The 15,375-nt window shown below is 35.1% G+C and overlaps 1 protein-coding gene across 1 annotated transcript in view; it reads left to right on the forward strand.

Annotated features, from left to right (window-relative positions):
- The first annotated feature begins 10,140 nt into the window (after positions 1 to 10,140).
- Positions 10,141 to 15,375, forward strand: part of Galntl6 (polypeptide N-acetylgalactosaminyltransferase like 6) — a 1,038,819-nt gene continuing 1,033,584 nt past the window's right edge. The window contains exons 1-2 of the mRNA XM_076852362.1: positions 10,141 to 10,745; positions 11,164 to 11,473. Coding sequence (XP_076708477.1) covers positions 11,336 to 11,473 — 138 coding nt within the window. The 5' untranslated portion in view covers positions 10,141 to 10,745; positions 11,164 to 11,335. The remainder of the gene's footprint in view (positions 10,746 to 11,163; positions 11,474 to 15,375) is intronic.

The raw sequence follows: 15,375 nt of genomic DNA on the forward strand, positions 1-15,375 counted from the left end.
GTTTAGCACCTTGCTTTTGCTGAGGCTGGCTTTGAACTCTTGATCCTCCTGTGTCAGCCTCTGAGTCACTGGGGTTACAAGCATGTGCCACCACACCCAGTTATTAGGTAGATTCTGCTGATGACAAGATATATGGAGTCATGTCTCAGACTATGGTGGGGACAATTTTTAGCATCTATTTGTAGCTTTCCTTTTATCATCTTTTTTTGTACTGTTGTAACAGAATATTATAGACTGGATAACTTATAAGCAATGGAAATTTATTTTTCTTGCAGCGCTAGAAGTTGGGAAGTCCAAAATGAAGACCTGGGCAGTTGGATTGTCCTGTAAATGCTGTACGCTGTTCCAGGATGGCACCTTGTTGCCGCGTCCTCTAGACTTTGGAAGGGCAAGCATGCCAAACTAGCTTGAATCCTCTTCTGTAAGCTCATTCACAAAGAGAAGGGTGCTTAAAGCCTAAAAACTTTAACATCTGTCTCTTAATACCATCACCATGGCTTTTAAGTTTTCATAGCGGAATTTTACTTTTTTCCCTTTCCCTCTTCTCCTCCCTCCCCTGGTCCCTTTCCTCTACTCCACTCAAAACTGAATTTTAAAGGTGACATCTTCAAAGAGTAGCACCAGCTTTATGGCATCATCCTTGAACTGCAACAGAAAAATACAGTCTTTGAATTCTTAAGAGCAATTTCCAGTGAAGTTCCAGAAGTTCCCAACCCCCCAGAAAATTGTTCTTAAAAGCTTCCAAAAGAAAATACAAAGTATATTTGTGAGTCTTGTTCATGTCAGTGTTTCTTTCCTGAAAATACTTTTGAGGTTCTTTTTAAAGGATGGGGAAATGTTGTTTTACAAAAGATTCAAATCAATTAATAAACTTTAGCAAAATATTTACACTTTTGTTTTAAGATAACAACTCAGATGTTAGGATGAGGGAGACACACATGCACTTCCCAAATCCTTCACATATCATCTGTGTTACTTTTTGCATTTTCTGTTCACTCTCCTGATGATTGGTTACCTTATCTTTAAAACAGAAGAAATTGTTATTAACAGTAGCTATGCTATAAAAGTTTTATAAAAATTAAATTAAATGATAAAATTAAAATGTTTAACAATATGCCAGAAACATAAGGATTTATAACTCTTTTGGTATTATAGGTAATATAACTATTGATAAGTTATCATTATAAATAATAAGACATTCTTAGTACTAATAAATCTTCCATCATTAACTACTTGGTAGTTCTCTAAAATAGGTTATTTGTCTTGATTAAGATACTTTGAATTTAACCTAAAGCAATGACACCAACAGATTTGATTTGGAAGAGTCCTCACCACTTTGGAGGGTAGACTGACAGTTAAATGCAACCCTCACTCTGATTTACAAGATAAATATCATGATAAGGAATTAACCATTGAATGAAATTCCATTATCTGTAAGCTACTTTTGAATTCTAATTCTGCATATTTAATGAAACTTTATAGTAGGATAATTTTTAACATTTCACAAAGTGTCTTTATCTATATATTATCTGTTTTGATCATCACAATAACTCTTGGAATAGGTCTAATTTCCCCATTGTATATCCTAAGTTCACCGTTTTGTAAATTAGCTGTCAGAACAGCTGCATGTCCTTCCCATTCATTCAGATAGTGAGTAATGCAAATGGGGTCTGGATATAGACTTTCCTCTCTCACCTTGCACTCTTCATTACCACTGCTCTCAGCCTCCTGGAGGTTCTTCTCAATGGGGACCACCAAAGATAGACTTATATGTGTAAAAGTGAAATTGAAAATGGCAACTAACCTAGTTACAAGTAACTTAGGGTATCAGAGTTGTTAATGTAATTTATAGGCATATCAGACATAGTCAACACGAATCCTCTTTGGAGTTTTACTTTTTTTTTCCAATAACCAAAACTAAAATATTCAAACCAAAATACATACTGAACAGGGAAACAGTGGGGGTGACTACTGAATATAAGATGATTCTGGTAATGATCTTATAGAGGACATAAAAGTGTTAAGGTGCATTGCAATGAATTTGCTTTTGTCATTTGTCCTGAGTTACTGACCCCCCTTCTGTCTCCTTTCATACTTCAATTATCTATCCATGTACACATGTACACCAATTACTTTCTCTTTCATTTGATAAAATGTTATTTTAAAAATATTAGGGAACATTAGATAAAAATTACCACATATTTATGCTTATAGAAATTATGAATATGTATATGTATGTGCATAGACATGAGCACATATTATACATAATATAAATCATATATGTGTAGATACATGCATTTATATATCTATCAATATATCTGTATCTGTCTATACTTATATATCTATCTCTATCTTCATCTTCATCTCTATCCCTATTTTCTATCTCTGAAGGAATAAATTAGAACTTCAAAGACTTCTGAAAGATAAGGGAGAAAAAATACATTAAAACATGAGATCTGAAATCTTGTAACATTTGAATTGGATAATATGAAGATGATCCAATACAGGTTTTATCATAAGTTGTTTCTCAATATAATTTTTTGATTGGCTAGTTACCAATCTTTAAGTTGTTTAGAAAGAAGCAGAAGACAAGAATGGCTAACCATCGACTCTGTAGCCTTCGTAAAAGGTTGGTATTATATATTTGAGAGACGTATAGCCAGTGGGTTTAAAATGCTTTGTCTTACTTTCACAATAATAAAATAAATTCTTATGAAGTAATAATAGACAGAATCTTTTTTATTTGATAATTGCTTTCTGAGACAAATACCATACAGTACACTTATATTTCAAGCATCGAATACTTTCCTTGCTTTGATCACTAAGTGCTTAACAGTTATGTTAACATTTTATTATCAGATTTTCTCTAGGGGTCATTTTTCTAGCTCCTAAACTGCTATTTATGCTGCTCTTTTATTCATTTCCTAATAGGATAAGAAAATTGTAATTTACTATATACAATGATGATTTTTACAACCTGCATTTTTTGACTTTCCAACTTTATTTTATGAACCTAATCACTCTTTCTTTTTGAGAAAATTTCTTCTTTTGATTTTAATGGTTTTCCTCTAGGCATTCCACTACTTCTCAAGATCTCCTTCTGCTTTCTCCTCCTCTCCCTGAGTTTTATCACATTTTCTAGTTCTACTCTATGTCTGCACTCACTTTCTTGATATTAACGCTCAATTTAATATTTTATATTTATATCTCCCAACTTAGAATTCACACACCCTTTTCTCCTGCTGAAGACTTATGTCCAAATGTTTATTCAACCTTTCTGCTATCAAACATCTCAGTTAAAACACGTGATCTCCCCCTCCAAACTTAATTTTCTCAAAGTTTTACAATCTCAGTAAGAAACAAATCCAGTCTTAACAGTGCTTGAACCAAAAGATTGAAAATATCTTAGGCCTTCTCCATAATGTCTTAAATTTATTGCAATAATTATTCAATGCAGTTTTACAGTTAGGACATTCTGAGAATATTCTAGCAATTTTTCTTCATCTCTATTACTGTTACCCTGATACAAGATACCCTCATTTCTGAATTAGAGCAACTAATCTCTCCTTCCTTCTTTTTCTTCCATAATTTACTTTCAGCACAACAGCCAGCTTCATCCTGTTAAATTTGGATAGGGCAAAGGGGAGAGGGGGAAGAGAAGGGATATGGGGTAGGAAAGATGGTGGAATGAGATGGACACCATTACCCCAATTAAATGTTATGAAGACACAAATGATGTGACTCTACTTTGTGTAAAACCAGAGACATGAAAAATTGTGCTCTATATGTACAGTATGAATTGAAATGCATTCTGCTGTCATGTATAACAAATTAGAATTAATAAATATTATTTTAAAAAATTTTAAAAATAAACAAAAAAAGTTATGTTAGGTCATGTTAGTCTCTACACAAGTCCCAAGAGTGGCTTCCAGTCTTACTCAGACTGAAAGTGACAGCTTCTAAAATCGATTATAATGCCCAATATGGCTCCCTCAGGCTGTGTTGCCTGGCCTACAGCTCCATTATTCTTTCCTCTAAGTGCACTCAGTCCCAGACCAACTGTTCTCCTGATTATTCTCTAAAATCCCATACATATCTCAAGTTCTTTCATGTACTGTTGCTAGTACTTGAATTTCCATTTCTGAAGATATCCAAAGACCATTTCCTGGTTCCTTCCATGTATTGTTCAAATGCTACCTATTCAGGTAAAGCACTGTATAGTATGCTCTACTTAAAATTATATTAATCTATCACTTGGAATGCCCCATTCCTCTTTCCAGGTGGTGGTTTCTTCTTCTTCTTCTTCTTCTTCTTCTTCTTCTTCTTCTTCTTCTTCTTCTTCTTCTTCTTCTTCTTCTTCTCATTATTATTATTATTATTATTATTATTATTATCATCATCATCATCATCATCTTTATTATATGATCAGGCTTTATACTTCATTTATTTTTGTTGTTGATCATATCAAAGCAAGAATTTTGTGTGTGATATTCACTGCATTGGATGAATTACTTATTCTATAGATGTAAATAAGATATCAGTATGTCTCAAAATGCAGTTATATTTATATTTTTAAATTTATTTCACATCCATAAACATTGTGTGAGAAAATGTTTGGTTATCCAACATAAAATGTGAATAGGGGAATTCCATATTTTCTCTTTAACAAAAAAAAAGTAGAATAATTGCACTTTTAAATCTTTTTATTTATCCTGCCTTCATAGAGCTATAACATCGTTCTTTAAAATTTAATATTACTTTTATTACCACTTATTTCGTCATCACAATAATTTGGAGTTTTCACAGTTATAAATGAACATAGTTTTTTTTTTTATCACAAACATATTAAAAGCCTAAGAAATAACACTTTTTTAAAAAGGTTCAAGTATTTTATGAGAGTATGGATATATAAATTAAACTAGAAATTTAATATATGATGTACATAAATTATCTTTATACCAATCAATGAATTATATTTACATATTAAATAAGCCATAATGATCTAGTTGATAATGTGTTTTCCTCCAGCACAACTTTCTTTCTTACATTCCACAGAAACCATGAACACAGAAGCTTTGTGGTCATAAAGATAAACTATCATTTCTCAATGTTCTCAGCTTTTTCTTTAGCTTCTTTAGTCTTCTCACAAGGATATAAAGTAAAAAGAGACAGTGAAAATTAGCTTCTTTTGTTAAAAGAAAAAAAAAAAAGAAAGACTTTAGGACGATATTCTATTGTGGTTAACATCATGGAATCTGGGTTCACATCCCTGCCCTAGCAACTTGCCAGTTCAGTATGTGAGCAAAATGCTTACCACCTCTTTGTCTCAGCTTTCTAAGCTTCCAAATGGAGGTATGAATTGAACCTACATTCTAGGATCATTTGTAAAATAAAATAGCAATTTTTATATATGTACCTAGTACATACTATGTGCTAAATAAGGTTTGATGACTAAATAAACAGGAAAGAAAATAGTCATTCTTCTTTATCTATGAGTTTCTTATCTGAGAACTCAACCAGCAATGTGAAGAATAGTTAGGAAAAAATGCATTTGTATTAATCATGTACAATTATAGAATTTTCTCCTGTTATTACTCCTAATAATACAGTATAACAACTATTTACATGGCATTTACATTGTATTAGACATTGTACTTATACTATAGGATATTGAAAGCATATAGGAAGATGCGGTTTTGTGCACTATTTTATATAAGGAACTTGAGCATGCATGGATTTTGTATGGAAGTGATAGTCCTGAATACATAGTTACTGAGGATTGATCATTTTACAATCAGGTTATATTCTTTTGGTAGAAGTAAATTAGATTGCTAAGAGATTGAATTTCACAAGATAAAGATCTTGTTTGGGTAGAAAATACTTAGGTCAAGTAGAAACAAACTTCTTTCCTTTTTAGCATTTGTTACTTTTCAAATTTGTACCACATTTAATTGCAAGCACCTTTTACCTCCCTCCTGGTGCTGAAACTTTTGTAAGAATAGTCAATTTGATATGTTCTATCCAACAGCAAATGCGTATATACAGAAATTGATTCTGAGCACTTTTGATGAAGAATTTCAGAGATGATAGAGTCTAGGTTATATCACCTTTTAATATTTAAGTGGATTCTATTATAAAATGACAAACAATGAAGTTATAGGGAAAAAATGGAAGATTCCATAATATGTGTCTTAATTAATTACATGAAATGAATGTATAATTTAAATTTATATTTACTTTTATTTATTATTCAACACTTTCATGTTTCTTTTTTTCTTTTTTTTTTTTTTTTTTTTTTTTTTGATACTGAGGATTGAATCCAGGGTGCTTAACCACTGAGTCACATCCTCAATCCTTTTTAAATATTTTTTTTAGAGGCAGAGTCTGGCCAAGTTGCTGAGTGCCTCTATAAGTTGCTGAGGCTGGCTTTGAACTTGCGATCCTCCTGCCTCAGCCTCCTGAGCTGCTGGGATTACAGGCTTACACCACCATGCCCAGCTCATCTTTTTTTTTTTTTTTTGTTACAGAATCACTTTTTTTAAAAAAAAGAACTAAGAGCTAAGAACTTAGTCAAACATAGCCTGATAACAACATCTGATAATTATACATAGTTAAAACTTTCAAGACTTTTTTCGTATTACAGTAATATATTTTGAATAAAATCATGGAATGAATCTCCATTTCCAACTATCTTTATGTTTTAGTTTCTGTATTTCTTGATAAAAATTTAGAAAAAAATTCATGCAAATGGAAATAAAATTCATCATTATAAGACTAAATTAATCAAATTATTGTTTCATTGGTAAATTTCAATAAAGTACTAAACATTTTATGTAAAGTACTATCTATACCCTTAAAATAAATTATTTTAAATTTTAATTGTAATTGCTATAATTAATAATTTTTTATTAATTTGTGAGTTTAGAGTGTTGCATAAAATTATGTACCCAAAAGATTGTTGTTGATGACCTTTCTTTAGTATATGATCAGTAGACTTTGAGCAGTCATTATCTTTTCATTTGTAAAGTTTTGAACTAATCAATTTAAAAATATTCATTAATATAGCAAAATCAAGGATGAGTGTTTTTCTTTCAAATTAAGTTCCATCCATGGTACCATGTTTGTTTATTTGTTTAAATAAGGCAATAAACCTGTTTTTAAACTTTAAAAAAAATCAGCTCATTATCAAGTAGAATTCGGATAATTCAACTCAACACAACTATAGAAGTCTTTCCCCACTACTCTCCATGTTAAGCTGGCTATGCCTCCTTAGGAGCCCCTACCTCTTTACATTTGGAAGCCCATTGTAAATTAAAGATGACCCCTAGGTCTTTATTCAATCCCTCATTTAGATGTAAATTTTATCTCCCTACTTCAATTCACCCTAGACCTTGGGCTGAGCCTGTGAATATTGTAGAAGTTAGGTGTGCATATTCTGAGCCTAGTTCTTATAAGGATTTGACAGCTTTTGATTTCTTCCTCATGGAACACGTGTTCTTGGAATGCTCCCACTTGGATCATAAAGAAGCTCAGGCCATATGCATCAGTCATGTGGAGGAGAACCCAGGAGCTACGATTGAATGTCCCAGAAGATCTTCTATCTAATATTACCAAGGGCTAGCCATCTTTAGCAAGTCTACTCAAATGCCCATATCACATGAAACAGAAACACCCAGTTGAGCCCATCCAATGCACAGTATAGAGAGACAGCAAAATCAATGCTATATTTTAGAGTAGAGGGGGAACATACATTCTCTTCCTGACTACATTCAAGGTGGGACTTCAGTTTGGCCCAACTTAAGAACAGTACAAATCGATTTTATATGTTATTGCAATCACCTTTATTTTGCACTTTGAACAACAGTGTAAGTCATTAAAGGTCAGACATAGCTCAGTTTTCTTTTCATGAGTTCTCAAGCAATTAGCACCTTTCTAGGCACATGGGACTTTGACTACCTGAGATTGCCAGTTGAATCATAACATGATGGAGACAAGAACACTGGAATTTTTTTTTTTTTTGTCTAAGGCAAATTTTATAAGATGTAAGAATCTGGATTAAACCAATATTAATAACCAATTTAAAGGAGTTTGCCCATGTCTATTTAGACATAGACCAGTATGGAAGGCAAAAGGAAATCATTCTCTAAATAAAAAGTAAATTTAAAAAATTCATCAGTTGGAAGGATCAAAAATGATGGTCTTAACTATATTGTGAAATAACTTTCTCCTTTAGGTTTCTATTGTATATTCTGCATGTACTTGACTGTGAAATTAACAGTTGTATGCATTCACTGTGACTAATAATGTCCGGTGAATGGGTATTATATGTAAGACTATTTATGAACATAATAAAGAAGCACAGTTCAATTCAGTATCTGGATTTAGCAAATAGAATGAGATTATGTGTATTTAAGGTATAAAAACTCTGTGTTGTTTAAAATGTGAAGGGTTAAAATTTTTGAATTCCAAATGTACTCTAAATTTTTTTTTAACTTTTCATATTACTAGTAACTCTGTAAGTCAGGAAATATGCAATATACTTAATTCTCCAAATTCCTTTCCTTGAGGATCAATCATCCCAGCAAAACTCTCCCTGTTGTGTTGCTTCCCAGAATTCATATTTTCATATATCAGAATCACACTCTTTTAAAGGGAAACGGATTAGAAAATAATTCAGAGTACAAAACTGTACATGTGTGTGGGAATACAGGTGAGGAATCACATCCCTTTCTCTCTAGAATCTTAAACTGCAAGTTTATAACATTTAAAAATAATTACTTTTATATATCAAGGACACGTTCTAAAATGTTTGTGAAATGTGTTTTTATGCTGTTTCGAAACACCAGTGATAAGCAAAAACAAATATTATAGCATAGAGCTTTATTCACGAGGTCATACAGCCAATCTCTATTGTTTAGTCTATTTGAAATTGGTAACGTGAGGAAATTAAGGCCAACTCTTCAAAACGTGAGGAATTTAAGGCATAGCTCTTCAAACTAAAATCTGTGTCATTCTCAAGTGAGACACTTAAGTGAGAGATAGGAATGGGAAGGGGAGGGAGAGCGGGAGGAGACAAAAAGGAGGGAGGGGAGAGGTGGGGGAGAGGAGGAGGAAAGAAGGGGAAAAAGAAATACCGTCTGGAGCCCAGAGTCTCATCCATCCCCAGCTCGTGGGCATCTTGTCTAGGTTGTAACAAAGAGGTGACCATGGCGTTTCTTTTTGGCTCTAAACAGGCTGATAACAGCCTTCACTGCATGCACATCTGTCGCCTCATCTAATCCCCATTCCTTCATGATTGAAAGCTCTTGATGGTGAGAGAACACAGCGCAAGGTCCTAGGCACGCTGGTCAGGTGGAGAGACTGCCACAGGTTCCCGCTGGTGCGGTCAGGGGCGCTGGTGCATCAATCTGTTCGAGGGGAGGGAGGAGTCCCATCTGCCACAGACTTGTGTGGATCCCCAGGATTTCTGGCCATCCAGCAAGGAGTGTGCGAGGTCTGAGAGGGACAGGTAGCCCTTGCAGTACTACGGAGCACGGAGTGCAGGCACACACGGCGAGGGAGGAGTGGGTGGCACTGCCAAATCTTAACCAGGGCCCTGGGTGTTTGCAGACCCAAGTACAGCTGCCTCGGGTCTCCACAGTGTCCTCCAGAAGCTGCAGCCGGAGAACCCTGCCTCGCTTGGGGATCCTCTTCCTCCTCTCCCCTATCACGTACCTGCCCTGAGCCTCGGGACACAGGAATCGGGGGAACCCCTCTCGGTGGGACGGGTCCAGACCCGGGTGGCCTCTGCGTCCTGCAGCCGCCGCGCCAGGCTCACCAAGCTCCCACCGGCTCCATGGAGGAATCCCGGGCCAACCCGTGTGCATCCGGCGACTTTTCCTCCGGAATCTCTGGCCTGGCGCCTTTTGGGTGAGAACACAGGGGAGCTAGTAACCCTGTCTGTCCGAGGTGGCACTGAAAAGCCCTGGTGGAGAAATAGAGGATCCGCGTAGTCTGGGAGCTCCAAAGGCTCTTCCTGAAGCGTCTTCGCCCTCCTTTTCTTCCTCGCCGCTGGTTTGTTTATTCAGCATCTGGAAGCCTGGGGGCACTGCCCACCCCTTTGGGCAGCCCGCCCTTCCCTCTCGGGCTCAGGGTCTGGGCTCCCGCACGTGGCAGGCACCAGTATCGTCTCCGCACAAGGACCGCGACCGCCCGCGGAGAGCGAGCCGCCGGGTGCAAGCGCGGCGCTTCTTCGCCTTCTGCTCATCCTCCAGGCGCCCTCGCCCACTTCCAAAGCCCAGCTCAGACTTGGGTTTCGCCGTCTGCCCCCGCCCCCCTTGTACGTGAAGAGGAGATTTAAAATATTGCCCTTTAGGTGCTCACGATGTTTCCCTGGGTTCGTTCAGTTGCCGGAAAAGAATGGTAACATGAACAGCGGAGCGTGAGAGCGTCACCGGAGGAAGGGGAAGAGATTGATGGGCAGAGCGCTTACTTCGCGGAGGATCTCATTCCGAGGACTACTCGGGGAAGGGACGTCTCGTGCCTGCACTTCCTGGCTGGACTCCGCTGACATCTGTAGCCTCCTTTCCTCCAGGTTCCCAGGTCGCTGAGCCACTGCCTGCCCAGGAGTATTTAGGCAGCGCGTGAGGATCCAGGAGTTCGTGAACCTCCATCCAAACAGGAGTTCTGCCCTGGATATCGTGTCCCTGGATCCCGGTGGAGCCCACTGGCAAGCTGGCTCCGGAGAGAGTTGAACTTGAGTTCAGGTGGGTTATCCCAAGGGTAGCACAGGAGGAGATGTTGGGGAAGACAAGGAAGGTGATGTTCCAATGTCAAAAGCGGACACTTTTCTTCCTGACACTTGATGGGGCCAAGCCACTCCCTCTCTCTCAGTTCTCTCTCCTAACCTGCTCCTCCCCAACCCAGACCTCCCACACTAAAGGGGGATGGTGGGCGAACAGCGACAACAACAAACACCTTCTGTTGATTGAAGTATCTAGCATGCTATTCCCTTTTTCATAACTTATTACTCTATAAAACGATCATATTTACTCCATTGCTTTTCATTAATGAAGGTCAATAGGCTTAACGATTTCCTCAGTTGAGTCATTTATTTCTAAGCCAATAGATAATGCCTTCGTCATAGTTTTCTGGGGGAAAAGTAACTGTGCGTTTGTTCTGCAGATGGCCAACTCCCTCTGAATCGTGCAGATTGGTGCTGAGCACGCAACAAAAGTTTGTAGCTTCCCCTCAGTTTCTGGTGCTTCACAGGGGAGAGGAAAGGACATTGGCATTAAACACAAGAAGCAGTCAGGGAACCATCTCCTTTAACTTTTCTCCTCTGTTACCATTTGCAATGAAGAGGAAACAGAAGAGATTTCTGCAAATGACTTTGTTATTCATGGTGGCTTTAATTTTCCTGCCCAATATTGGTCTCTGGTCTCTGTACAAGGATAAGCACCTGGTGAAATCTACAGAGCCCAGGGAGCAGCAGGTAAGTACCACCCAGAGAAAAGGTCACAGGAGAATTGGTAAGGCATGCAGCCCCATGCTTGGGCACACCAGGAAGTAGGTAGGGGATAGCCTTGGGCTTTCTCCCAAGTCTTTTAGAACTGATTTTACAAGACTCTAGAGATTTCAGGGCTTAAGCAGGTACTTGTTTCAAGATTGCAGCCAATGACATGATGAAATGTAAACTAGAAAAGAGTAATCAGAGAGGTCAGGAAGGAGAAAAGAAAATCTTTCACAATTGGTCTCAGTTTAATTTTGGCTTGAGGTGGATGAAAGGTTACTGCTTATTTGTGGAAAGCAGGAGTGGGTTTGGTGCAAGTTTAATTATAGGGAATGGTTTTGCCTTCTATCTTGTTTGCATGTCTATAGTAAAATGGATTGGGCCAACCAACTAAATCTTAACATTTTGAAAGTAGTTTTCCAAAAACCAAGCTGTAGTTTTCTGCATTTGGGTTGTAATTTTTGCTTAGCAATGGATTTTTGCCCTGTGGAAACTTGGAAGTGTCTCTTCTCCCCTGTTGCTAAGGTGATGTGGGTGTACAGGGTAATACAGGAGAGTTATAAGACTATCCATTCAGTTTCAGTCTGGTGATAAGTTTGTGGCTAAAGGCTGACCTTCATATGGGAACATTACATAGTATGAAATGTTTTATTTTAAGTTAGTCTGTAATCCATTCATATGTATAGAGATCTTGACTTAACATGATTCAAAATAACTTATCTTTTTTATGGAGCAAAAATGGAAAGTATCCTTCACAAAATATTGATAAAAATCAATATCATTAAATTCTTTGTTTATTAAGAAATAGAACAGCTCCTGTAATTAAATGTTTAATAATAGAATGAAGCCTTCTTTGTAAAATTGATATGACACTTTTGTGGTGGGTCCTGTACTTTGCCTTGGAATCTTAATATTCTTAATTTCAAGGGTCATCTCCCGTGTACACTATTACCTTCCACACATGGAAGGTAAAACTAGTTTATTTCTGGGCCAAAGCCATATATATTATTGACCACTGAGTGTTTGTTCTTATACTTATCAAAGTTTAATTTTCCTTTTACACAGTTAGTTGTAAAGTATGTGTAGGTAGTCTGCTTTTTCATTATAACAAGAAGTCATTTCCAATCTCTGAACTTTAAACATATCTAGTTCCTATGGATTTTTAATTAATTGGAATTTTCGGGGAATTGCTGACAATATTTTCATCTAGCTGTTGATTTTTATCACCTTTCAACTTTACTAATAAGAATTTAACTTTGGTTTGAAGAATATTCTGTTTTATCATTCCAGTGGGGGAAAAAAGAAGATGGGCACTTTGGATGTTAAACTTTTTTTCAGATTTAGATCACTTATTTCTCTAAACTCTGATATGAAACAGGATTTTATTAGTAGTCAATATACTACTATGTAAAATTTTCATTACAATATTGGTAAAATAAAAAAGCAAACTTTTTTCTTGAATTTTACTAATTCAATTAACAGTAGCCATCTGAAGTATTTGCTGGTGTAGCTAACATAGAACACTAATTAATCTTATTAATGAGATCTTTACAACTTTCACATTGACCCTATTGATTTTGACTCTTAATGAGAAAATTGTTTGTCCAATCACATTAAAAACAATAAAATGTAGCAATTCAACTCTCTGACTTGTCATTACAATATGCAAAGTGGTATCCCTGTTTCTGTTTCTTCTAGAGTATAAATGATGCTTAAGTTTTTAGTAATAAAGTAATGGATATGAAAGGCATTGGTAGCAAAAGAAGCAGCTGTTCCACAAAGTTTCTTATGCTGTAGAAAAAATGACTCAGATGGATGGACATTACAGTTTAATAATCCTGTGGAAAAGTTTTGAAACCCAGAGATGTCAGACACCAGTAAGCTCTAAAATGAATGTTGAAAATGTACTTTTAGTATTTTAACCTTAATAGTTTTACAACTAATGCTTTCTTACAGATAAAAAAAAACGTGGATATGCATACACTATTATATAAGTTTTAGATAAGTAAAAGTTAAGTCATTAATATATTATATTTGACCAAATAAAAAGTGACAAATACTGATGAATTAAACATGCTTAATATCAGGTTGTAACATTTTGTTAATGTGTCTATATTTCAATGTTAGTAAGTTGGCTAAATACATCAGTTTTCAATTGAAGGATATGATTTGCCTCTTGGGTAATGTGTCATTTAAATTTAGCAATTTATTTTAAAAATATATTTTTTTATGGCTAATTGCTAAGTGTTCTTCAAAAACCATTTGTTACTATATTTACCTCCATATTCTAAAATGCTAAAGGTAAACATACTGTGTTGATTGAGGCATTGACAGCAGCAAGTACTGAAGCTATTCAAAACATGTCAGGTGCCCAAGTGAGCGGTCTGTTTTTACAGATGTGGTGTGTCCATGAGCCACGGGTTCTTGTTCAAAGTGCAGCACGCTACTGGTCCCAGAATTTGAAAAGTCTTCAAAAAAATGACTCAGATGGATGGACATTACATTTTTTGATGGGGTTACAGGGAAAGAATTTCACTTATAGAAGTTCAAAATCATGGAATGGCTAACACTTTTAAAATATTCCAAATCAGTATTTTACCAGGTCATATCACTGATAGTTTACTAACTACTATTCAATATAAATTATATTCATTATGCAAACTGAGATAAATAAATAGGAGTTAAAAGACAAACCAATGATGAAAATTGTGTTTAATTTTACAAAGTTTAGTATGTAATGCAGTTTTCTCAAATCTACTACACTATTCCAAGTTGATTGTTTTTATTGTGATTTCATTTTAAAGGTAATATTTAGATAATTCTGTATAATATTAATACATTTGGCCCATCTATGATGCAGAAAGCAAGCAAATTCAATCAAAATTCCCAAGTTATTCATCTAAATATTTTCCTTCTTTTCCCCATAAAATCAAAATTATTAAAATAATTTTAATAGCTTAAAATTATTTTTAAAATAAAATTAAAAGCTTCACATTATTTTATTATTTGGACATTGCAAAACTGAAATCAAATTACTGAAATAAATTTTGAGATTTTTAAAATTTAATTAAAATCTTAAAATATTTTATTATTTTTGTCTGTTACTAAATTACCACAGTCATTATTATTAAATTATATTCAATTAAAGTTATTTTCAATTAAGTCATTTTCAATTGACTTAATTTTGTTTCTTTGTTGATGATTTTGGGATAAGTATCTACTTTATATTACTCATAAAGTAGATACTTATATTTATTTTACAATATTTATGTAAATTATTCATTTACTGTAAACAGAATCTATTGATAGTGAATGTGACATTTAGCTGAAAATGATTGCTGCACTATTTTTTATAGTAAATCTTAATTTCATATTCCTTTTTTTTAACATATGGATTACTACTCTTCTCTGGGTTTCAGCCGTATTTGAATGAAGGTACAGCTATATATTTAGGCCTTAATTAAGTTGTGCATTAAGATGCAATTATAACTATTGCATCCAGTATTAATTTATTTATCTTCCTAATCTTTATTCAAGTATACATAGAAAAATCTATGACAAAACATTTTCTGTTCTTAAATACATTAAATAGATTAACCAAAATTTTTAAGAAAATAACTATAATAGTAGTTCAGCAACTAAGTTGGAAAAAAACTGAATTGAAGAAGTAATTCAAGAATATTCACAATGTGAAAGGATTTTATAATTTTTAAAAATAAAAACAAAGATCAAAACCCCACAATTACATATCAGACATTCTAAGAAATATTCAGAGAAAATTTAGAAGGTTGTGTTGGCCTGGGTCATGCACTGCATTAAAAAACAAAACACAGACAAAAACAAACAAAAAACTAGACCCTGTAAGTCATTTTGACCTTGAGGAA

The sequence above is a fragment of the Callospermophilus lateralis genome, chromosome 4 (assembly GCF_048772815.1).
Source record: "Callospermophilus lateralis isolate mCalLat2 chromosome 4, mCalLat2.hap1, whole genome shotgun sequence".
In the NCBI taxonomy this organism is placed as follows: Eukaryota; Metazoa; Chordata; class Mammalia; order Rodentia; family Sciuridae; genus Callospermophilus; species Callospermophilus lateralis.